We start from the raw sequence: 24,863 nt of genomic DNA on the forward strand, positions 1-24,863 counted from the left end.
TCAAGACCAGAACCCAAACTCACATGAATCCCTGCCAGCTTCTCTTCTAAAATTGTCTTTGGCACTACAGATATCCAACCTTGCCAGCATCAGTCCCCTCCTCAGATTACCGACTTCCCTCAGAACCAATCCAGCTCTGAACGAGAGGCGTTTTAACCTTGGCAATAATGTATACAGAGAAGGGCAAGGGTGTGAGGTGGGCAGATGACCAAAACAATATCATATTGTCATGATATAAATTTTACCCTTCTGTACCTGTGCCATAACCCTCCATTCATGAACAAAAGACTGTGACCAAAGCCTCAAAATCCTATTGAGAACCATAAGCGATGGTGCAGTTTTCTTATCCTAAGCTGGGCAATATAATTTTGTATAAAAATATCCTGGATCCAAGTCTTAATTTCAAGGTTGACATTTGCACTATGTTGATGCACAAAGTAAATGTTCGAGAACCCCATTTTCAGTATCAATAGCATCACGTGCTAATGCCAGGTGTCACCTTTAGCTTAGTTGCTCCTGTAAGCATATCTTAGGAAGGAAATTTGGCATCTCTTTAACTCTTAGCCAGTAATTAAAGACTAGTTGGAAAAAGTCCTAGAACCATAAATAGCTCCTGGTTTTCATTCTTAGGAAACAAGCAGGCACACTTTTAGGCACTCTGAAAATTAATCTCAGAAAACAATTCCAAATGCTATTGAAGCTACTGTCATATGCAATATTTTGGGTAGAAGCATTAAATTGAGAGCAGAAGCCCCCTTGCCTGACTTCCCCTAGACATATACCAAAATGTTATTAATCCATTTATTTCCTGCTCAGCCTTTAACTGCCTCTAAATGCAGTTGCCACGAGCCTGAGGCTGTATACAATATTCTAGGAATACCTATATTGCTTGGCTTTGTTTTATGGCATTCTAATTTATACAAGCAGTTTTAAATTAAAATCATTTGTATACATTAGAATTATGCAAGTGAGTAATCACTTTCTCCTTCTTCTGGGAGAGATAATCATCTCTAGTTTAATGAAAACAGATCAAACTAAAAAAAATGCCAGCTAAATATGCCGTATCTCACAAGCCTATGTTTATTAACCCAAGGCCAGTCCCTCTACGATCTCCATGAAAATTCTATACGGGAATTTATACACACACACACACACACACACACACACACACACACTGTATATACATATACATACATACATACATATAGTATAGTATAGTGTAAAGTATACACTGTATACTTTAGTTTAGTAAACATCTAGACTCACACACTATTTCCCTTCCCCCAAATTCTTCTGCATGGCCTCTGTCACATTGCTACCAATGCTTATTTAAAGAGAAGAGTGTCTGCTGAAAGTGGGTTGACTTTTTAAAGGATGGTGCTATGCAAAGCTCCAAAGAAATGCTTCACTTTAGTGGTCTGTGTGGAGCACCTGTTTGAAACATCTTGACGTACTAAGGTTCCTGAAGCGAAGAGCATTGCTTTGAGAACTTATGAGGTTTTAAAAGAATGTAAAGTGCCTTGTCTATGGTTGCACGGCCTCCTCAGCTCAGTGAGATGAATTTTATCACACCTGCAATTTTACAAAGGACCTTTGTGGAGCAAAATGTCACCCTGAGATAAAGCATGGCCTTGTACAGTCTTCTGTAGTATTAGTGTTGGGACATTAGCAAGAATATAGAGAAACCTATAAAAACAAGAGCAAACTGTAAATAAGGAAAGGGCGCAAGGTAATTTGGTACTGTCTGCAGAAGCAATATCACTGCTTTACTAATCCAGTATTTAGGCAAATGTATATGTTGATATATTAAGGCTTAAAACACCTCAGTTAAAGATTGCTTTGTTGATATTTGCTCTCTATTTTTTAATTATATTAACGAGGTATTCTTAATATATTACCTTCTATCGCTATTTGAAGACAGATTTTGGGATAGATCTATTTAGCTTTTTAAAATTGTACTTACACAGTTGTGTTTTTTCTTTTTCTTTCTTTTCTTATGTTTATCAATTCTTCAAACTGATGTAGGTTTTCATTTTAAAAAACTTTAAGCAAAACATATTGTGTTAAACTGGCATATTTGCAATGCAATGTTTTTTAAAAATCTCTCTGTGTGTGTGTATACACATACACATTCATATTAAAAATTAACACCTTGGCACAAATTAAAACATATTTCTTTTTTTCCTAATTTAGTTTACTCCACATTATTCTCTTCAAGACTGAGATAATCCAGGAAGGGCCATATTGTTAATAGCCATAATTAAGCACTAATTTGCATAGTTAGAGCGAGCCTGTGGCAAACAATTTGTTGTCTTCCTGCAAGCTTGGAATGAATTGGACACGCAAGAAATTATTTGCATGTTGCCCATTGCTGCCCACTACACATTAAATAGAATCTTGAAGCTCTTAAGTGCAGCCACTGCAGCTTTGGGAGCAGCTGCAATCAAATGTCAAAAGTTAATCTGGGCTCAGTTTAGCAAATGGCAGACAGCAGCAGGTGGCCCTGGCAGAAATGGGTCAGCCGATGGCAATCCAGGTGAAAAGACTAAAAAATTCAGCATTTGCAGACTCAAATGATACTGCCAGCTTTCATTTCTTCCATTTTTCTTTGTGCTGTTAAACCAGTGCTCAGAAGGTCCTACCATGGTTTAGTGCCATTTCTGATCAATGCAATAGCTCCAATTTTCAGAGTGTAATATGATAAAAATAATAAGAAAATGAAATAAAAAGAAAATGAAACATATAAAGAAAGAACAAATCTTATACAGATTTTAAACACTCATATTAAATAAGCCTATTCTAAAAGGTCTGTCTTTGTATAGACAAAGGTAATATATTCAGAATGCTTTATTAATGTAGCTAAAAAAAAAAGCAAATGTTAACAAAGACATCTTTATTTGAAGTGTTCATAAAGACTTAGCCAAGATATTAATTTTTCAATCAATGAAATTTTTCACTCTTTAATTCTTCAGTATTTTGTTATCTGATTAGCCTCTATGGGAAGAAACTGCTAAACTAATAACAGAATAACAGAGTTGGAAGGGACTTTGGAGGTCTTCTAGTCCAAAACTCTGCTCAAGAAGGAAACCCTATACCACACCAGACAAATTCCAATCTCTTCTTTAAAGACTCCAGTGTTGGAGCACCCAGAACTTCTGGACACAAGTCATTTCATTGATTTCATTGTTCTAACTGTCAGGAAATTTCTCCCCAGTTCTAGGTTGCTTCTCTTATAAATTTTCATCCACTGTTTCTTGTCCTACCTTCAGGTCCTTTGGAAAACGGGTTGACCCTCTCTTCTTTGTATCAGTCCCTTAGATATTGGAATGTTGCTATCATGTCACCCCTTGTCCTTTTTTTCATTAAACTAGACATACCCAATTCCTGCAACCGTTCTTCTTATGTTTGAGATAGATCTCCTTGTTATAGGTCAGTGATGGCTAACCTTTTTGCCATCGTGTGCCAGGAGAGGGGGGGCGGGGGAGGGTTGCGCACGCACATGCCCATGCGCATGTGTGCACAACCCCCTCCCCTTTCCCCCCCACCGCTCCTGGCACAGGATGGCCTGGTAGGCGCATTTTTATTTCTTACCTGGTTCCAGATCCTCTCTGTGTATGGGTGGGACAGGAAGTGACATTTTTTGCTCTCCCCAGCCTCCAGAACCTCTCTAGGAGTCTCTAGGAGCCTCTCTAGGAGTCTCTGGAGGCTGGGGACAGGAAAAAACATCACTTCCTGTCCCACCGGGAGTGGGGAAATGGGCCCTTTCAGCCTCCGTAGGGCCTCCAAGGGAGTGGGAAAGGCTGTTTTCACCGTTCCCAGATACACAGAGAGGATCTGGAGCCAGGTAAGAAAGAAAAATGGGCCTTCCCCCCCCCAGGCCCTCCAGAGGCAGGAAACAGCCTGTTTCCCTACTTCTGGTGGGCCCAGAAGGCCCGAAAATCAGCTGGCCGGCACGCGCATGCACCCCAGAGCTGAGCTGGCGTGCCCACTAATATGGCTCCGCGTGCCACCTGTGGCACGCGTGCCATAGGTTCACCATCACGGTTATAGGTTCTTCACCAAATCTGACTAAGAAAGATATAGGCATTTCCTTCAAGGTATCCTTAAAGCTTTCATCTGTTTTTAGTTGTCTGATTATTATTTTAATCACAGGTTATATCCAGGGGTATTTATGAGTGAGCTGATGAAACAACCACCAAACACATTACTCTTCCAGAGCAGTTCTATGATGTGTCACACTTGACCAATAAAGAATTCTATTCTATTCTATTCTATTCTATTCTATTCTATTCTATTCTATTCTATTCTATTCTATTCATGGGAAAATCTATTGTGCAAAAAGTTTCTTCATGTAAACTGTCTATGTTTCCCAAGATTTGGGGCAGTTTTGTATGTTCTTCTTGTATATAAAATATTTGGATTATAAAATAAATGAAACTAATTACCTTTGAGCGGTAGTTTCTTTTCTATTTTCTCTTCCCTTTCCTTTCCCTTGTCTCTCTGAATGTCTACAAGCAAAGAAGAAAACCAGCTAATTAGAGGAAAAGGAAACTGTTATGGTTTGAACACTGTGAAGGAAGTCCAGTGCAAATACATCAAAGTTGACAAATGCACAATTGAAATATAGGAAGTTCTGATCAATAATATACTCACCATGGATAAGACATCATCCTTGATATGTCCCATTTTAACTATCCACAATTTGGGGGTGGGTGGATAGGAATGAATAGGTTTTTTCCTGTATGCTGTTGTGGATTATTTTCCAATAAAAATGAGAGGAGACCATGTTGAATAGGCATTTGATTCTTCTTGATAACTTAGGCAACAAAAAATGCATGTTCTGGTAGAATTGGTTTCCAGGCTTGCATTTTATGCTTGCTGACATCAACAATGAGCTCAAGGGCATCGACTATAACCCCTTTGCATGTGTTTGTGCAAGAGAGTGCTAAACCAGATCTGCCAATGTACAGAATATATACATACTCAAATAGATATAATATTACCTTTTGGTGTTGGCTTCTTTTCTACCTTCTCTATTTTTTCAGCCTTGTCTATCTGGATTTCTGGAACAGAGAAAACATTACAGAGGCATAATGATTAAAATATTATGTTTGAAGTATAGAGATACTCCTTATACTTTGCTCTTGGTTGGATTTCTGCTTTCAAAATGTATTCCATCAAAAAAAAAAAATCACTTAAGGTAAAACCTCAACATTCAGTTCAGAATTGGCTTTCAGAGAAATGTAATGGAACTGCCCCTAGCCATTTTCCTAGTGATAGTGATACATTTTGCTGTTTCTTTCAGTGGCTTTGCCTGAAAATATACCCAAGATGTGAAGAAAAATTTCCTTGGGTAAGGTGCTCTGCGTCTAATCAGATTGCAACAGATTGGATTTTACTGTTCCAGTTCAAGCAGATTCCAAGTTTGGTTTTAGACCTACCCTTTGTGATAACTCTTGATGGGAGAAACTGTCACATATAGAGATTTTCATATATAATTCTAGTTATAGATATTAGATTTCCATAATACATTATCTTTCCTATACATTTCCCTACAGATTGTTGGTCACAAAAATTGGAAAATAATAAGTACAATATGTTGTGGTTTTTCTGGTGGTTCAGACAGCATGAAATGAGCAAGTTTGCTTTAAAAAGTGAGCCTGCTGAATTTTTCTTAAGAGTTGGAATAGTTTGCCTCTGTGAGTACCAACAAGATGTTAAGATTTCAGAGGATCTTGATCAACTATTCCCACTAAACACATATTATGTATGTTCACTTCCTTGAGTTATTTATAAAAATAATAAAAATAGGATATAAATAAATAGATTCATAAATAAATAAGTTTACCCTTTGAAAAAAGCACTGCTCAAAATTAGTGTTATTGGGTTTTCAGTCAGCAGCCAATAATAGAGTGGAGTGGAGTGGAGTGGAGTGGAGTGGAGTGGAATGGAATGGAATGGAATGGAATGGAATAGAATAGAATAGAATAGAATAGAATAGAATAGAATAGAATAGAATAGAATAGAATAGAATAGAATAGAATAGAATAGAATAGAATAGAATAGAATAGAATAGAATAGAATAGAATGGGATGTGAAATTTGCTCTTTTTAAAATTTGAAATCTGAGAAACTGAAGTAACTAATGGGTCACCTGAATAGGTGAATGGGGTGGGGGGGAGGTTTGAAGTCTAGGCCACTTAACCTAATCATTAATCCATGATGATCAATTCCTAGTCATACTGATACATTTTTATAAGAAGGGCAGAGGTAAGCCAGTCACCTGTGGCAAACAGGTGCCACCTTTAGTGGCCAGAAACAGCAAGTGAATAACTGATATAGAGTGAGTTGAATGGCATCCACTTTCTGGCTAGAGTTTTGTGTTGTTCTACAAAAACCTGCTCAATCTATTTTAGGTTTAATATACCATTTTTTGTGTGGATTTTTTTCTCCAAAATGCAAGGCTGTCAAAATGTAGCACTGTTGACAAGGAGACTGGATCCTACAGAAATTATTTGGAGGTTAGTGTGGGCAGTCAGCAACCTAAAGGAATGCTAAAAAATTAATGTGGAATGAATCACATTCTCCAAAGCTTCCTTTCACTTTTTAAAATAGCATGCACTTTAATTTCCAACTAATCACATAATATCTTTTTGCTGAGTTGCTAAAGCAGTTGTATTTTTATAGAAGCATTACATGGCCAGCTGAAAGGATGCAATTTATCTCCATCAGAAAAGCATATTTTTAACAAATCCAAAATATTATGAATTCATTTTTAGAAAACTGCCAGAATCCTGCAGCAGCAAGGATAATCTCTGTCACCAAGGCAACCACCCCGATTCTTCATGAGATGGCACCACAGTTTATTAAATTATTGTGAGAGAGTATGTATTTAAAATGTATTCCATTGCTCCTTTTTCATTAGCTACAAGGAAATAGAGCAAAAAAAAAAAAAAGAGGGGAAATCCACAGCTTCTTAAATTGCCAATTTTATAAAAGTTTCCTCACTGATGACATGAGGATACAAAGCACTTATACTGTAGTTAAATAATTGTTTTATATCCTGTAAACTAAAAGCTTGTTGAGATACCATATGTCAAGATATGATTCTCAATACTTTTGACTGATCTATATAGCCCATGTAATGCCAGATGTGGAAAGCACAGATGTGACAAATTATATCCACAGACAACTCAGAAAAATATTTTTCAGGTTTAAAATGCAAAAAATAAAAATAAAAATTCTAGTGTGCTAGAAATGAATGCAAAGGAAAGCTTTCTAATAAAATATATCACACAAAGTCTTTGATCAACTGATGTTACAGCACTGCTACAACTCCTTCAGCAATTTTAGTTTTGTTCTATTGGAACAATCTGTTATCTTTGCAAATGGCTACACTACATGTAATGTGTTTATATAGTAATATTTTTATTTATTTATATCCCATCTTTATATTTATACAAATAACTCAAGGCAGTGTACATATCCAACACACCTTCCTCCTATTTTCCCTACAACAACAACCTTGTGAGGTGAATTGGACTGAAAGAGAAAGGTTACCTAATATAGTAAATGCAATGCAATCCAGTACAATACAAACATATAATCTGTTAAAATATATGGGACTGAAAAGTACAAATTTTGTTTCAACAAAAGCAGATTGATATTAAGTGACCAGATAAATCTCATGCGTACTGTCTTTGATAATATCCAAGTAAACATAAAACTGTAAAAAAAAACCTTGTATGTTAATGCTGTAAAATGTTAAAGCTGTAAAAAAAATTAATTACAGTATCTTGATATTTTCCCTGCATAAAACAGTTGAGAAAAGAGGTATAAGGCATGAGACATTTATGTAAAAGAATCGCCTCATCAGATAGTAATGGAATCACTATCAGCTACCTAGTCTCTTTCTCATTAGAAACGAGAACAATATCTTAACATGCCTATTTTAACTGTTTCCCAAAGATCCTATTTCTCAGTTCATTAAGGCATTTCGGGCTCTTAAAGTCTTGACACAATTTCCTTCCGCAAAATGTATTTCTACATTTGGCTTAATACATGACCATACACCATAGTCAACCTGAAGAATTTATAATTGTTACAACTTTTAGCTCATGTTCCCACTTACACAGTTTCTTGTATAAGATGTTACAAGAACACTAGCTAAAAACAATCTAAAAGGAATCACTTAACTTCCTACAGAATGCAATGTGAATTCAGCAAGTCAAACTCATTTGAAAAGAAATGTATGAGGCAAGTAAAGGTATCCTGACCTGCAACAATTTAAAGTTTTCAATACATGCTCAGTGTAAATGACAGATGGAATTTATACTCTGCCAATCTGTTGGGAGGTGTGGTGTGGTGCTAATTTTAAGTCATTTGTGTGCCAAACTAAACAAGGCATCTATGGTAAAAAATTTAACTGTAGAAAAATAATTGGAATCACCATCACTAAAATTGTGTAAATATTTAGATGGGTCGAAATATGGTCTGTGCCAGAATTTCTTATTTTTCTTTAATTATCTGTTAGATTTTAAAAAAAAAATCACAAGAAAATCTGCTTTTTCTTTTCTGTTCTTTTCTTAGTCAGATTCTAAGGCTGCCCACTCACCAATGACTTTAGGCAACTTACAGAAATAAGAACAAGTTAAACAAATAATAAAAAAGCAACTATACTGAGAAGAAGCAACCTGCATCACAATTAGTGGGTTTGCACAAATGCAAATCCAATGTCTCTGGGAAGAGCCAGGTTTAAGTGCCTTCCTAAAGATCTATATGGTCAGAGTAAGCATAGCTGCAGAGGAGCTACACTTCCTGGATCCCATAAAAAGATACATCCACCCATCAGTAAAGCATTGCAACCTTATTGCAATGCTTAACAATAGCATTGCAGTCAAGCATTGCAATATTATAGGATAGGTAAAAACAATTAAAGAAAAGCAATCCTGCAATATAATATCTGTAAGCAAGACTGAGATGTTAAAAAATATCCTAAAAGCAAGCAATGGCAAATAATTTCTATACTATTTCCAAGACAACTACCCAACCATGTCCAAGAGGTCACCAGGACTCAAGCTTCACTCAAATGTGACTTGATTTTAATATTCGTTTTTATATGCAGTTCTTAGCAGTAGTGGGTTTCAATTTAGCTTGCTACCGGTTCGCTTGTGTGTGTGTGTGTGTGTGTGTGTGTGTGCATGCTTGCGCATGTGTGCGCAACACTTCTGTGCATGTGCAGGTGGGCAGAGCCTCCTGCTGCCGCTACCGGTTTGCCTGATCCGGGGTGAACCAATAGCAACCCACCACTGGTTCTTAGTAACTTATTTCTTTTCTTTGCAACATTTCAAAGTATACATCTTTTTGTACTTAGGCATATATTGCTTGATTTTTTTCAACCAAAATCTATGGATAATGCATCTCTATGTTACAAGTATCTGAGCTGGGTTGAGCTATAATGGAACTTATAGTGGTAGATTGCTCCATTTTACTGAAAAATAAAACCAAAGTAGACTTCCCTTTATGTACTTAACCATTGTAGAACAACATAGTTATATCACTGAGAAGCAAACAACTGTAGGTCTTAAAATCAGTAGTTCATTGTTTACCAAGAAGATATTTGATACGGGATGATTTTTTGATGCATCTAAATATTAACACTATTTTGTCTGGAGGAAGTGAACAACACAGACTTAACATGGATTAGGGATTTACTGCTGAGAATTTTAAGCATTTTTCTCACTGTGCATAGTTCCACAGAAGTCTTCAGTGATGAAAATATTACTGCAGGCACGTCAAACACATCATATTTCCCACAGAGGCAAATACTTTGATTTGAAGGTATTATTTTTGATTATTTTTATTGGGCAATATGACTAAAAAAGCACTGCATGAAAGCACTTTTAAAACTATTTTCTACAGATTTGGTAAATGGCAAACATAACAGATCCTTATAATGCATTTAGATAGAACCCTAATCATTTTGTAGTTATACTTTTCACATTGTGACTGACTTACATTCTTCAAAATAACAACAATAAAAAGTCTCAAGTTCAGTAGGCCTATTTATGAGCTATCTAAATAGGTGATATTATCTAGCCAACCTTGGCTGATCTAAAAAGCTAAACAGGGTTAAATCTACTAGTAGCTGGATGGAGGCCAGCTTTAGCTGAGTTGGCTAGAGAAGACAACAATGGCAAATTACTGTAATTGCTGAAAGTTGTATGGATTTGTCCGTCTTAATCTTCAGGAGTCAATCTCAGTTCAAAAGGACTGCTAATCACGGTGTGGCTGTTTGAATTATGACTGATCTTGGAAATTAAGCTCTAGATGGGAGATCCTCAAGGAATTTCAGATCTGTTGGTTAGATTGCAAAGCTAGAAAAACTATCCTGGTAATAAATAATGGCAAAGCATTTCTACTTCACTGCCAAATTGCATAGAGGTAATCATTTAAGTAATTGGGAAATGAGTTAAACTCAACTGCCTTTTTACTTTCAATTGTGAGCTGTTGAAAGTTAGCCGGCTTGCCACTATGAGACATCAGATCCAAAACCAAATTGAACTTTGGTCTGATTTGGGAGACCCTGCATTCTTTTTAAAGGAGAGTTATGTTTAATATAGTACAGTAGTATTTCCACTGGCTCCACTCATTCTTCTCCTACCTGATCAGAGGGGAAGGAACTAACGATATCACAAAGCTTTGCCTGTACTGACATCGTGCTAAGCTAAAGCTTCAAATGACACCAGGCACTGCATAGCGAAACTAAGTGGGAATCTGTGTTCCCAGAAGAGTGACTTTGAATTTAGTTAGTGTGATCTTGTGCTGCAAAATCATTGGAAATGAGAACTGAGTGCAATAAATCTATGGTATGAACAGCATCAAGAAGTATTTTTGCAAATTGAGTGTAACTATCTGCATCATGAGACTGATTTGGAGAAAGCTTATGTTTATTTATGAAGAAAATGTGAATAGTCCTTCAGTTTGATTCCTACAATGGCATATAGTTAAAAGTATAAACAACACAATAAAGTGCAACAAAACAACATCAAACATAAGTATAGCCAATTCAATAAACCACACAAACTTATTAAAATGTCCGCATAGCAGATTTTCAGAGTAAGTGGTTGCAAGAGAACTGTTGTACTTTCCTAAATGTCAGCTCTTTATCATTAATGCAGTGAAGACTACTTATTGTGTCATCAAAACTATGTTGATTGAGTAATCAAGGGCATTTTCCTATAAATGTGTCTAGTTTGCAGCCTTCATGACATTTGTGGCTAAGTATAAATTCCTGTATATAGGAAGAGAATCTTTAAGAATGTGGATGCAATGAATAATACAAGTATTTCTATTTAACTGTTTCCTGCAGTGTTCCATTTTGTACAATATGTTCTTTAAAATTCCTATGAAGCTGCTGGCAGTTATTGTCAATGAGTGTGACCCTGGATTCCATCTATATGCAGTTGGTACCCTAATAAACTTCTCCATTGTCTCCACAAATTTTGCTGGACTTGGGATAGTGTTGTTTGTTTGGGCTTAGCTAAAACTATGCTATTCAAGACAAGTTACCTAGGCAGTCATGCTCTTCTTTGTGGCAGCCCCTCAGATATTGGAACACTGCTATCATGTTATCCTTAATCCTTTTTTTCACTAGACTAGACATACCCAATTCCTATAACCATTCTTCATATGTTTTAGCCTCCAGCCCCCTAATCATATTTGTTACTTTTCTCTATACTCTTTCCAGACTCTCAACATCTTTTTATATTGTGGTGATCAAAACTGGATACAGTATCCAAGTGTGGTTTTACCAAGGCCTTGTAAAGCAGTACTACTAGCTTATGCTTATATATAGGACACATTACAATTAATATAGACAACACTCTCATTCATATAAATCAACATATTTTAAAATGTAATCTTATATACTGTATATATGGTGTGGGTGTATATGAATTCCTCAAACCTTACAAAATTGATTACATATTTCCATCATACATGTACTATATATTATTTACTCCTTCTATATAGTTTTATTACCATTATCCATATGTTCTATGCCATATGCTAAATAAATAAATAAATTATGGAACTTTAATCCCAATTAGGTCGTATATTGAAATATATTTCTCAGACCCTAGCCCTAGGGTCTGAGAAATATATGTGTTTGTTTTCCACATGCAAAACAATTTTCACAAAACACATTTTTAACCACAATGAAGTTACATTTTTTTCTTCCAAAATGACATCAAGGACTTAAGAAGCATTTATCTCTGAGTTTAAGTAGCCATTGTTTATTATGTCCCTGAAACTTACCAAACCATGGTTCATTTTAATATTTGTTTCAATCAAGACAATTGCTCGCCCTAGTTTAACACGCATATTGAAATAAACTGTAACTAAATATAGCAGTTACTTACATACTAACATGCTAAATTGTGCTGATCTGAAGTGAAAGTTTCTGAACTCTTCCTTGCTATCAGTTAAAGCTGAAAGCTGTTACATTAAATTATCATCTATTGTGAAAAACTAAATACAGATTCTTCAACCACCTTCTGTTCGTGTACATTTTTACTTTCCTTGAATCCAAGGCCATTATTCCTCTTTGTACTTTTACTAAATTCTTACTTAAGTAAAACTGTCAAGTCTCTTAAAGAGAAAGAGAGAGAGAGAGAGAGAGAGAAAGATGCCGGTAGCTCTAAGCACCTGACAAATATTCATGATTATAACAATTATTAAAACCTGACTAAAATTTATTTTAAAAATCTTAAATAAATGTTTCAACTATAATGAGGCCCAGATCCAACTTAACAGCAAGTTCTATGAGCAAGCAGCTGTGTTTTGAAAAAAAAAAAAAAAACAACAAAGAAAGAGAAGAGTATTTTTGCATTATGAAATATTCAGTAGTTGCTCACAATTTTTTTGTTTCTGCTTTCTTATTTTCTTTTTTTTAAAATCAGGAGATAGTTGGATACAATTAAATAAAAGTTGCTAAAATTGAGGTAGAGGTAGGTACTGTGGTGCTTAGGGAAAACAAAGTATCTCTAGGTGCCTCTTTTGGTGCCTATAAGGCTTCCTACTCCACCTACATGGTATAAAAATATTATGGTTTTAATTACAAATTAAAATTATTTATTTCCAAGGCCTTTGGACTTCTGGATGTTCATAGTAGGCTGATTTGTCATGTCCTGACAACTGGTTCAGTTTCTGGTGTGCAGATGTTTTGTGACAAGCCAATAAAATGAATGAGCAGGGCCTCACGGATGAATAAATGTTACCAATACATCATTTTGTTTGATCAAAATGGTTGCCTACGCACCATTTTTTGTCATAAATGCAGGCAACATAACAACTGGGAAACATATATATATATATTTAAGTCTGTGAATGTTTCACCATGTGATTTTGTTTCACTAAATCACCATGCAATGGAGTTGGCGGCACGACTAAATGTTTGGCTGCTCAAGCCAGCCCCCAGCCCTGTGGAATGAACTGCCCCCAGAAATTCGTAAGATTTCTGACCTCCGGGTATTTCGCTGCGCACTCAAGACCCTGTTGTTCTGCCAGGCTGGGTTAGCAACATAATTTTAAATTGGATGTTTTAAATTTTTGGGGTTTTAAATTAAGCCAAATTTATTTAATATTTTTAAATTATTTTAAATAGATGTTGATTCTGTTTTTAAATAGGCTGTACACCGCTCTGAGTCCTTCGGGAGAAGGGAGGTATAGAAATAAAATTATTATTATTATTATTATTATTATTATTATTATTATTATTATTATTATCATCATCATTATTAACTGACCAAATATGCCAACAGATCTGTTCAACTTTTGGACAGAAACATTCACCGAATTAAATATATCTACATTCCGAAGAGAGAAATCAAAGAAAGCAGGATGCTGCAAGAAGAAAGACGGAAAGTTAGCAGCACAATAGCTGGTCATCGCAAGAGGTCATCACCAGTTTGTGCCAGTTGATTCAAATTCAATTTCAGCAAAGTTTCAAATGACACAATTAACTTTGTGGCCAAACTATCCAATACCATCGATCCGAATTTAAAATTGGCCAACCTATTTCCCAGATGTTATGTTGCCTGCATTTATGACAAAGAATAGTGGGTAGGCAACTTTATGGAAATTTCGATCGAACAAAATGATGCGTTGGTAACATTTATGCATCCACGAGGTCCTGCTCATTCATTTTATTGGCCTGAAAGACAAGAAGTTTGTTGGGTTCCAGAACCACATCTTATTTGCATGCTTTCAGCGCTTTCGGTTACATTGTCAGGTTGACAGTATCAATTTCCAGAAGTGATGCTAGAGCATGTGGCGTGTAAATTCAATAATACATAAGCAATTGTTGGAATTTGGCAGTTCATATAAACAGTATGGACTTCAGCTTTGAAACCATGTAAGATACCCACTTTAGGCTTGGGAACCTAGGATAAGCTGCCTAATCAGCAGCTTGGGAACCAGACAGATACACACACAAGGCTTTGGAACCTCAAGGAAGAAACCAAACTACAGGCTTGGGATCCTGAACCAAGAAACCCACCCGTGGCTGGTATTGCATGGCTATCAGGTGTGCCCCCTATGGCGATGGGGTTGCTGGGTCAAGTGCCTGAACTGGTAGTGTCAATGTCACCATGGACAAATGCAATATAATAGTAGTAATGATGTCTATATAAAACAAACAAGATGAAACAATAGAATGGATGTGACGCTGCCATAGTAACATCCTCCACTTTGTCCCTATTTTTAGGGCTTTATGTATCAGTGATGAAACACCAACTCTATTTTCTTAGGGGGTTTGAAACATGCTCTTTCTAATGAGAATGATTTAATAGAGTTTCCAGAAGGTCTTTTTTTTTGTAAAAGTGGGCTGAAAATATCCTATTTTTGGCATTTTTACAAAAACCATCAAATTTACACTCAATTTGTGAACTATTGGAAAGCAGTAGGAGAATGAAATTTTATATTCGACAACCTTGTGTTGCTAAGTTATTACACACAAAGTTTCAAATTTCTCATACCTTTCAGATATAAGAAGCCAAACTTAACCCTTTTTTCACAACTCAAGTCATTTTTGGCCAACTTTGCTCCCAATTATCTAGATGGAGATCGCTCATGAGAATGTTTTTATTATTTTGTTTAATACAGCACAACAATTTGTACAAGATGGCCAAGTTTTGTTTCTCTCAACAAAATATTGCCAGAGATATTATGTCTCAAAGTTGCTGAAATCTCAGAGTCATACTGTCGAAGGCTGTGATATGGGGTCATACAAATGACTATATCTCCGCAAGTATTGCATCGGCAAACATAACACTTTACCAATAAAGTAAACGTGTGTGCATGTTCATACCAAATTTCATCAAAATCTGTGATGGTCGACCTGGGAGCTCCAGACCACTTGTCATGGAATGACCCACCTACTGTTTTTAATACTATGGTCACTAAATTGGGTAGTTCTGATCCAAAGCCTGCATTAATCATGGGTGATGCAAGTCATCAAGAACAAAGGAAGACAATATTTAAAATAAGCTTTGCAAGCACGTCAAGAGAATATTTATGTAATTCAGGAACTTTGGAAATAAAACTGCATTTTTCAACCAAAAAAAAAAAAAACCATGAACAAAGATTCTGAAAACCCCAGCCAGTGGGAAGCAGTTAAGAGACAGCAAGCCCCATTCCAAACCATGGCAAAAGCAATTCAAATACAAAAAAAGCACATTGCCATATGGAGATATAAAGAGAAAATCAGCTAAACTCTGAAAGCACTAAATATGCAAATAGAGATATTCTTTAGAGAGGAGCGAATAGAATAACTAATTACCCAACTGGTGCCAATATCTGCCATACTGGCAAACTCTATCAAGTCCACAGGTTTTCAGGAGAGAATCGAGCTGTTCTTTGGCTTGTATTTTAAACTGTACTGCAGGTTAAAACATTTCTTGTTTCCTATTTTTCATTGCTTGTTTTAACCATGTAATAAAAAAAAAATAGAAATCTCAGTATTGTTTAGAATCACTATGGGTAAAATAAAGGGGGAAAACATAGCAATTTAGGGCTTCACCCCAGCATACCAAGTCATAGAGCTGGAATTCGGGTAAGATGGCAAGAGGAGCCCCATCTTGCTCCACATGCCCCAAAATAATAACACCTCTCCGAAAATAAGGCCAATCACTTATTTCGGGGTTCAAAAAAAATATAAGACAGGGTCTTATTTTTGGGGAAACACACACACACATACATATAAAATTTAGTTTGTCAGTAAATATAAATTTAATACAAAATAAATTTTCTTTAATCTTATTGAGGCATGTTCCTTAATATAAGACTAAGCTTAATTAAATGGCATGAAAAGCTTTCTATTGTAATATTTTGTCACAAGTTTTAAACAGTACTTAAATTTTAAGAGGAAGTTATGATTAACAATGACAGAATCTCATTCTTAGATTTATATCTCACCACTCCTCAGGTGCTCCAAGTGGCCTACATAGCAACCCCCCGTTTTTTTTAAAAAAAAATTCCCTTGTTTCGCTTGTTCTTTCTGCCTGTCTTTTCAGATTCTCATATTAGTATAACATTTCAGAGTCTTGCCTTTCCCCAATTTCACTTCTATTGGTCCACACCCTTTTTTAATGGCTTTCCAGGCACCATATGTCTCAAATGTATAATAAAATCTAGGCCATAGCTCAGTGATTTCCATCAAAGTTCCTTTTGTCTTGCTTCCCTTTTCTAATCTTCTACATCCTGTGGCGTTCCCCCCTTCCTCCTTCTCTTTGGCAGATGTCCTGAGCTTTTTTGAGCTTCCTGACAAGCCGAAAAGAAATTACTTTAGTTGTGAAATTTGTAGGACAGGCAATTTTAGCAATTGCTGAAAATACTACAGAAGGAAAATCAACAAAGTGTTCAGATGCTTACCAATGGAAATGAATCAGAAAGAGGCAGGATATGAATGGACAGGTAAGCCCCATTTTCTCTGTCCTCTATAAACTAAGATATTTGTATCTTTAGAGAGCTGTGAACAAATTTTCCCTAACATAGCTGAGCCAGGGGTTAAATTCACTTACCTTTGCTACCTGTTCGCAAATGTGAGTGCGCACACGTGTCTCCTCCACACATGCGCAGAACTTTCTGCGCATGCACAGAGGGTCAAAAACAGGACATGATGACATCCAGGCAGGTGGGTGGAGCCTCCCGCTGCCAGCGCTACTGGTTCGCCCGAACCAGATAGAACCAGCTGAATTTCACCACTGAGCTGAGCCCTTATCTGTGTTCTTATCAGAATTTCCACTAATACACTATCTGCAAGGAAGTTCAGCTTCTTCTAATTTTTTATTTTCAAGGTGAGGAATTAGCAGGGCAGGGAATTCTGAAAATCCTCTTTCTTCCAAAAGCTTTTCTACTCCTCAAAGGTAGTTATTACTTTTATTTCACCCACCCTGTTTTCATCATTTTCTCTATTCTTCCAGTGTTTTGTGACCCATGCTAGTAAAGTAAATCAACAGAAAACTGCCATTCAATGTTAAGATAAAATATGAAACCTAATTTGTTCTTAAATTGGCTCACCTTTCTTTTTGACTGGTGGTTGAATTTCTTCTGCATGAGAGAAAAAAAAAATCACGAAGTTACTAGTGAATTTGAAAGACATTCTTCTGCAGTCTTAAACAATAAAAAAAGAAAAGAAATTCTGACAAAATTAAGGAAGGGCCTAACTTCTGTCTGAATAGGATGAGCTTCGAAGTAACTATTTGTTATTTTTAATCTCGACTGTATTGTTTTTATAAATAACTCAAGGCAATGATCATACCTAATACTCCTCCCTCTTCTTTTCCCCACAATCACAATCCTGTGAGATGGGTTGGACTGAGAAGGAGAATAATTGGCTTGAAGTCATCCAGCTGGCTTTCATGGCTAAGGAGGGACTAGAACTCATAGTCTCCCGGTTTCTGGCCTGATGCCTTAACAACTAGACTAAACTGGCTTCTTTAATGCTGACTGCTGATTCAATAGGATATCATTCTGGAAATCAGACAAGTGGCTGTCCAGTCTCTTCTTAAAAACCTCTAATGATGAAGCACTATAATTTTAAGTACAATGGCACATACAGGTTCTTGCTGATTCACTATCTTCACCAGTTTATGAGTTTGAAGAATTTCACTGATCCTACTTTATAGCTAAACCTGACCAATTCCATTTAAATGCTCCCTTTCCCCCTTGTTCATACAGTTAACCCTGTTGGGACAAAAACTATTTCATTGGATATGGCAAGAATTAGATACCAGAGCATTTTCTTCCATTTTGGAGGACATGAACTGAAAGCTGCTAAGTTTCTCCTCCATAGAGAACTGATTCCATCAGGGACGTCATAATTTGTTCCCAAGTGAGGGACAAATATCTGTTGTTTTTTTTCACAATTAATAAGGAAGAATACTTTCAAGTAATAAATCTTTGTCCATCATTACTATTTTGACAGTAGCTGCATCTCTTATACAAAATGGAATGCCATTAATTTCTACAGTGTCTTTCAGTAAAAACAAAACAGAAAAAACCCCACTCCCCTAGGTGGCCTAGAGTTTAAAATGGAAGCGCTACATTCAGACAAAGCCATCGGCTCCATTGAATGGGCAGCCTTATTTGCTTCTTTTCCATTTTCTGCATTAACTTTGGTAGAACTGCACAAGCTTAAGAAGAGGCCCTAGTTGCAAAGGCAACACAATGTAGATAAATGTGCTAAACTCTGTCTCTGATCAGTTTTTTGTAGGGTACTTATAGGAGTTAAGATAAAATCCAATGAGAAAGGCTTCCTCATTTGGGAAAAGTCAACTTGATCAACTAGATTTCCATACAGGGAATCTTTAAAAAGTCAGTTTTCCTAGATCAATGATCTTCTGATACAATATTATTTAAATAGGGGCAAGCAGCCACTTTCCTTGGTTCTTGAAGAATTCATATTCAATTTTTCCACATATAAAAAAGTAGTGTTTGGAAAACATCTCCCCCTATTTAAATATCACACAACTGTTAAAGACACAGGAATTTTACCAAAAAATAAAACAAGCCATTTAGGGCAGTAGCAACTTACTCAGGCTTTCAACTTTACTGGAGAACACCTTTAGTTATTCAGGCATGCAGCTTGCTATCCAGGAGCTGAGTATTCTGCATGGCTTTCAAATGATATTTATCCATTTATTCAGAGAAGGAAGGTGCAATTTAGCAGGAAGGCGCATAATTAGCAAAGCCCTGGCAGTACAAAACTGCATTGTTTCTGCCCTAATACCCATTTAATCACACAAAGCATATGATTCTTTATAAAAATCAACAAACCTTTTACTTTCAGGGATGGCTCTCCTTCACCTAAGCCAAGAGATAAAATAATAAGCAGAATAAAATGAACAGCAATAGCAATAGTGATAGCACTTAGACTTATATACTGCTTTACAGTGCTTTACACCCCCCTCTAAGCAGCTTACAGAGTCAGCATATTGCCTCCAACAATCTGGATCCTCATTTTACCCACTTTGGAAGGATGAAAGGCTGAGTCAACCTTGAGCCTTGTGAGATTCAAACTGCCAAATTGCAGACAGACAGCAGTCAGCAGAAGTAGCCTGCAGTACTGCACTCTAACCACTGTGCCACCACAGGTCTTGAATAATAATAATCACAATAATAATCTAGTTGTATTCTTATTCCATGCTAGATTATTTTCACATTTAAATGCATTCAAACATTACATGTTTGGTACACTGGTAAATGAAAAAAGAAGCAGCAGCTCCATTTTGAGATTTTTTACTGCTGTTTTTTATGAGCATATCAGGATTTATGGAAATGATTGTGATCTGCGATAGGAATGGACAAATATGAGTTTATACATTGAATTCAAGTGGCTCAAGCACCAAACAAATATTTTTCATTGCAATTTCAGTATTTTCCATTCCAATAGCATCTATTGTGCCAAATCTGGTTCTACTCCCTAAACTCAGTTTGTTTGTTTGTTTGTTTGTTTATTTATTTATTTATTTATTTATTTATTTATTTATTTATTTATTTATTTATTTATTTATTTATTTATTTATTTATTTATTTATTTATTTATTTATTTATTTATTTATTTATTTATTTATTTATTTATTTATTTATTTATTTATTTATTTATTAAATTTATATACCGCCCTATTCCTAAGGGACTCAGGGCGGTGAACAGCGAACGATAAAAATACATGTAATACAAACGATTAATAAAAAACCAATTAAAATATACTAAACACTCTGGTCCTAGATAATTCAAGACATCCCAGTTTAAAATAAAATCAAAAAAGCAATATAAAGGGAAAGTTAGGCCAGGCCGGCCTGCTGAAACAGGAATGTTTTGAGGGCACGGCGGAAAGTGCGCAGATCCGGAATCTTCTGTATCTCTGGGGGGAGCTCGTTCCAGATGGTGGGTGCCCCCACAGAAAAGGCTCTCCCCCTGGGGGCCGCCAGTCGACACTGTTTGGCTGACGGCACCCTGAGAAGGCCCTCTCTATGGGAGCGTACTGGGCGGTGAGAGGCTATTGGTGGCAGAAGGCAGTCTCGTAAGTACTCCGGTCCTAAGCCATGGAGCGCTCTAAAGGTGGTAACTAAGATCTTGAAGCACACCCGGAAGACCACAGGGAGCCAGTGCAGCTCGCGCAGGAGGGGAGCCACATGGGAGCGCCATGCTGCTCCCATAACTACCCGCGTGGCCGCATTCTGGACCAGCTGGAGCCTCCGGGTGCTCTTCAAGGGGAGCCCCATGTAGAGAGCATTACAGTAGTCCAGGCGTGAAGTGACGAGGGCATGAGTGACCGTATTTAACGAGTCCCGATCCAGAAAGGGACGCAACTGGCGAATCAGGCGAACCTGATAAAAAGACCTCCCGGCCACAGCCGTCAAGTGTTCTTCTAAAGACAGCCGTGAGTCCAAGAGGACGCCTAAGTTGCGAACCCTCTCCGTGGGGGGCAATGACTCATCCCCAATAGTCAGTGATGGCACCAATTGACTATATCGGGACATCGGAAACCACAGCCACTCGGTCTTGGATGGGTTGAGCCTGAGTCTGTTCCTCCCCATCCAGATCCGTACAGCCTCCAGGCACTGGGACATCACTTTAAGGGCATCATTGGGGTGGTCCGGGGTATAGCTGAGTATCATCAGCATACTGATGATACTTCACCCCAAAACCACGGATGATCTCACCCAGCGGCTTCACATAAATGTTGAACAGAAGGGGTGAGAGAACCGACCCCTGTGGCACCCCACATACAAGGGGCCTCGGGGTCGACCTCTGCCCCCCTGTCAACACAGACTGCGACCGATCAGAGAGAAAGGAGGAGAACCACCGCAACACGGTGCCCCCCACCCCTAACCCTTCCAACCGGTGCAGCATGATACCATGGTCGATGGTATCAAAAGCTGCTGAGAGGTCTAATAGGACCAGGACAGAGGAACAACCCCTGTCTCGGGCCCTCCAGAGATCATCTACCAATGCGACCAATGCCGTTTCCGTGCTGTATCCAGGCCTGAAGCCCGACTGGAACGGATCTAGATAAGCCGATTCATCCAAGTACTGAGGAAGCTGTCGCGCTACCACACTCTCAACAACCTTCGCAACGAAGCGAAGGTTGGAGACTGGACGGTAATTAGCCAACACTGCTGGGTCCAGGGAAGGCTTCTTGAGGAGAGGCCTCACCACCGCCTCCTTCAAGGCGGCGGGGAAGGCACCCTCTCTCAAGGAAGCATTTATAATCCCCTGGAGCCAGCCTCGTGTAACCTCCCGAGAGGCCAGCACCAGCCAGGAGGGACACGGGTCCAATAAACATGTGGCCGCGCTCAGTCTGCCCAGTATCTTGTCCACGTTTTCCGGAGTCACAGAATCAAATTCTTCCCAGATAATATTCTCAAGACTTGCCTCCATCCTCCCTCCCGAATCTACCCAGTCAGAGTCCAAATTTTCCCGAATCTGAGCGATTTTGTCATACAGATATTGTACAAAGTCCTCAACTCTACCCTCCAAGGGGTCCTCCCGCGCTTCCTGGTGGAGCAGGGAGCGGGTCACCCTAAACAGGGCGGCTGGGCGATTATCTGATGATGCAATAAGAGCGGAAAAATAGTTACATTTTGCCGCTTTTATTGCCACCAGGTAGGTCTTAATATGAGACCTTACCAGTGTTCGGTCAGATTCAGAACGGCTGGCTCTCCAACTGCTCTCCAGGCGTCTTTTCTGGCGTTTCATCTCCCTCAGCTCCTCGGTGAACCAGGGAGCCAGGTGAGATCGATGCCGGGTCAGAGGCCGCAAAGGCACGACCCGGTCCAAAGCTCCAGCGGCCGCCCTATCCCAGGCAGCCACTAGGTCTTCAGTCGAGCCGTGTGCCAGAGCCTCAGGAAATGGCCCAAGCTCCATCTGGAACCTATCCGGGTCCATCAGGCACCTGGGGCGGAACCACCTTATCGGTTCCGCCTCCCTGCGGCGGGGTGTGGCGGTTCGAAGGTCAAAGCGAAGGAGGGAGTGATCTGACCATGACAAGGGCTCGATCGCTATATCCCCTATCTTGAGACCACTCAGCCACTGACCAGAAACAAAAACCAGGTCCAGCGTGTTTTCCCCCGTGTGAGTAGGGCCATGAATTAATTGGGTCAGGTCCATGGCCGTCATGGAAGCCATGAACTCCTGAGCCACCTCAGACGCCTCACCGACGGACGGCAGGTTGAAGTCCCCCATGACCATAAGTCTAGGGGTATCAATCGCCACCGCGGCTATAACGTTGAGTAGTTCAGGCAAGGCTGCTGCCACGTGGCAGGGAGCCAGGTACGTAACCAGCAGGCCCATCTGCACCCCATGACCCCACTTCACAAGGAGGGATTCACATCCGGCCGTCTGAGGAACAGTGGCCTCCCTCGGACTAAGACCCTTTTTAATGATAACTGCCACCCCCCCGCCCCTTCCCTGTGACCTTGGCTGATGAAATGCCCGGAAACCGGGTGGGCACATCTCTACGAGAGGGACTCCCCCCTCCTGGCCCAACCAGGTCTCCGTAATACCCACCAGATCCGCTCCCCCCTCCTGAACAAGATCACAAATGAGGGGGGATTTATTTACCACGGACCTGGCATTGCATAGCATCAGCCGAAGGCCCAGGGCCTGAGGGTCTGTGCCACCTGGGGAACGAGAAGAGCATTGGGGGCCGGAGCATGCCACCGCTTGAAGACAGCGAGCACGCACTCCCGCAACTTGATGTGGCCCCCTACTCCCGCCATATCTGCCCCTCCCACCTACAGTACTGATGTAATGTCTATCAACAGCACAAGCTCTAACCCTCTCCTTGGCCCCGGATTCAGCATCTCCTCCGCCGTGCTCTTCAGATGGACTAGACCCCGTCCCTCACGGGTTAATCCCTGAACCCATACAACCCACCCCCCTCCCGGGAGGCCCCCCAGCCTCATTATTTAAATTGGAAACCACCCTCATCCCAGATCCCTTTAAAATAGAATTTGAAAAACTATCTAAAAAACCCCAAAGCTTCCGGTTCTTAGCATACCACCTCTCAGGGTTCCAAAACCCGTCCTTGAGGGCGGCCCTAGATAACTGGGAGGGCCAAACTTGCGAGAGGGGGGAATCTCGCAGTGCTAGGAGTTCTGTTATTGAATACATCGGAGGTGAGATAGAATTGGAGGCGATGAAAGGCCATTTTCTTCTTAAGGTGTTAAAGATGGTTTAAAACAGATGGTTAAGACAAAAAGGGTAAAGTAGATAATTGTACAAGGAAGCTAAAATAATAGAACATCGGAATACCATCTCCCTCTTACAGTGATGGGAAAGTCTTGTGATTAAAATAAGTTAGTCAAAAAAGGGGGATGAGAGTCTCAATGACCGCCCTCTCATGGCGACCAGTCCAGAGTTACAGAGACAAAGGAGAAGATGGTCCGTCCCATCCACTTGTATAAATATTACAAATAAATTGTTCAAGACTCTCGATGTCTATGCTTCCTCCCTTTCTGATACCAGCAAAAATCCGAAGATAAGGTCGAAAAAAGCAAGGTGGAGCATCCAGGCGGAAGAGATGAAATCAAATAATCAGGATAACTAGGATAGTCAAGGAGGAAAAGATATTTAAAATAAAGGCTATAAGTTGATCGAATAGCTGCAAGTTTTTCACTAAATGGCCAAACTAGGCCTAGGTCTAGTAAGGGGGGGGGGAGAAGCAGTCAGGGGAAGATCAAAAAATGTCTTCAGTTCTCAGCCCCCACCACTACCATGCTCTATTAGATAGGGCCATTCAGGTGATTAAGTTGAATTCAGGTGATTAAGTGAATGTCCAGGCCCCCTTCCCATTACATCGAGGGGGGGTAACTGCTTGCAGCAAAGCCCTCTCCATCGTCTAGAGAGGGCATCCTCATAGCTAGCCTCCTGGTGTTGCTGCTGCTGTTGGTGTCATCATCGCAGTTGCAAGTGTCATTTTGGTCAGCTCCGCCTCCGTATCCATGGCTGCCGCCCCTGCGTCGCCGCCCGCAGCGCCCAGTACACAGCAAATCAAGTTTACAGCAGCCCAGGGACCGCCGCTGGCGCTGCCTGCGCCGCCACCGCCACAGCAACATCGCTGACCGTTGCCTCAACCGCTCCAGCCCCGCAGCTGTTTGATTCATGACAGTCAGCTGGGCTTCGGTTTCAACGTTCGCCGCCGTTTACCGCCCGCCGCGCCATCCCTAACTAACTCCACGGCGGCCGGGTGTTCTTCCGGCTCCATCTACGGCTCAATCGAGCCGGCTATGCTTCAGCTTGCTGGGCGGGGGTTGTAAGATGGTCAGCTGGCCCCCCAACACCCTCGAAAATGCCGG

At 39.3% G+C, this 24,863-nt stretch overlaps 1 protein-coding gene across 50 annotated transcripts in view; it reads right to left on the reverse strand.

Moving 5' to 3' along the window:
- The window catches only part of TRDN (triadin), a 233,932-nt gene that overhangs the window by 180,731 nt on the left and 28,338 nt on the right, over positions 1-24,863 (reverse strand). For 49 of the 50 annotated variants that reach the window (XM_087882735.1, XM_087882727.1, XM_087882730.1 and 46 more), the window contains exons 4-7: positions 19,338-19,367; positions 17,580-17,609; positions 5,004-5,063; positions 4,446-4,508 (exon numbers count right to left, since the gene is read on the reverse strand). In XM_087882735.1, the coding sequence (XP_087738861.1) occupies positions 4,446-4,508; positions 5,004-5,063; positions 17,580-17,609; positions 19,338-19,367 (183 nt within the window). The remainder of the gene's footprint in view (positions 1-4,445; positions 4,509-5,003; positions 5,064-17,579; positions 17,610-19,337; positions 19,368-24,863) is intronic. The other variant, XM_087882728.1, reaches the window with a different exon arrangement.

The sequence above is a fragment of the Pantherophis guttatus genome, chromosome 1, assembly GCF_059756535.1.
Source record: "Pantherophis guttatus breed Tessera chromosome 1, ASM5975653v1, whole genome shotgun sequence".
Classification (NCBI taxonomy): Eukaryota; Metazoa; Chordata; class Lepidosauria; order Squamata; family Colubridae; genus Pantherophis; species Pantherophis guttatus.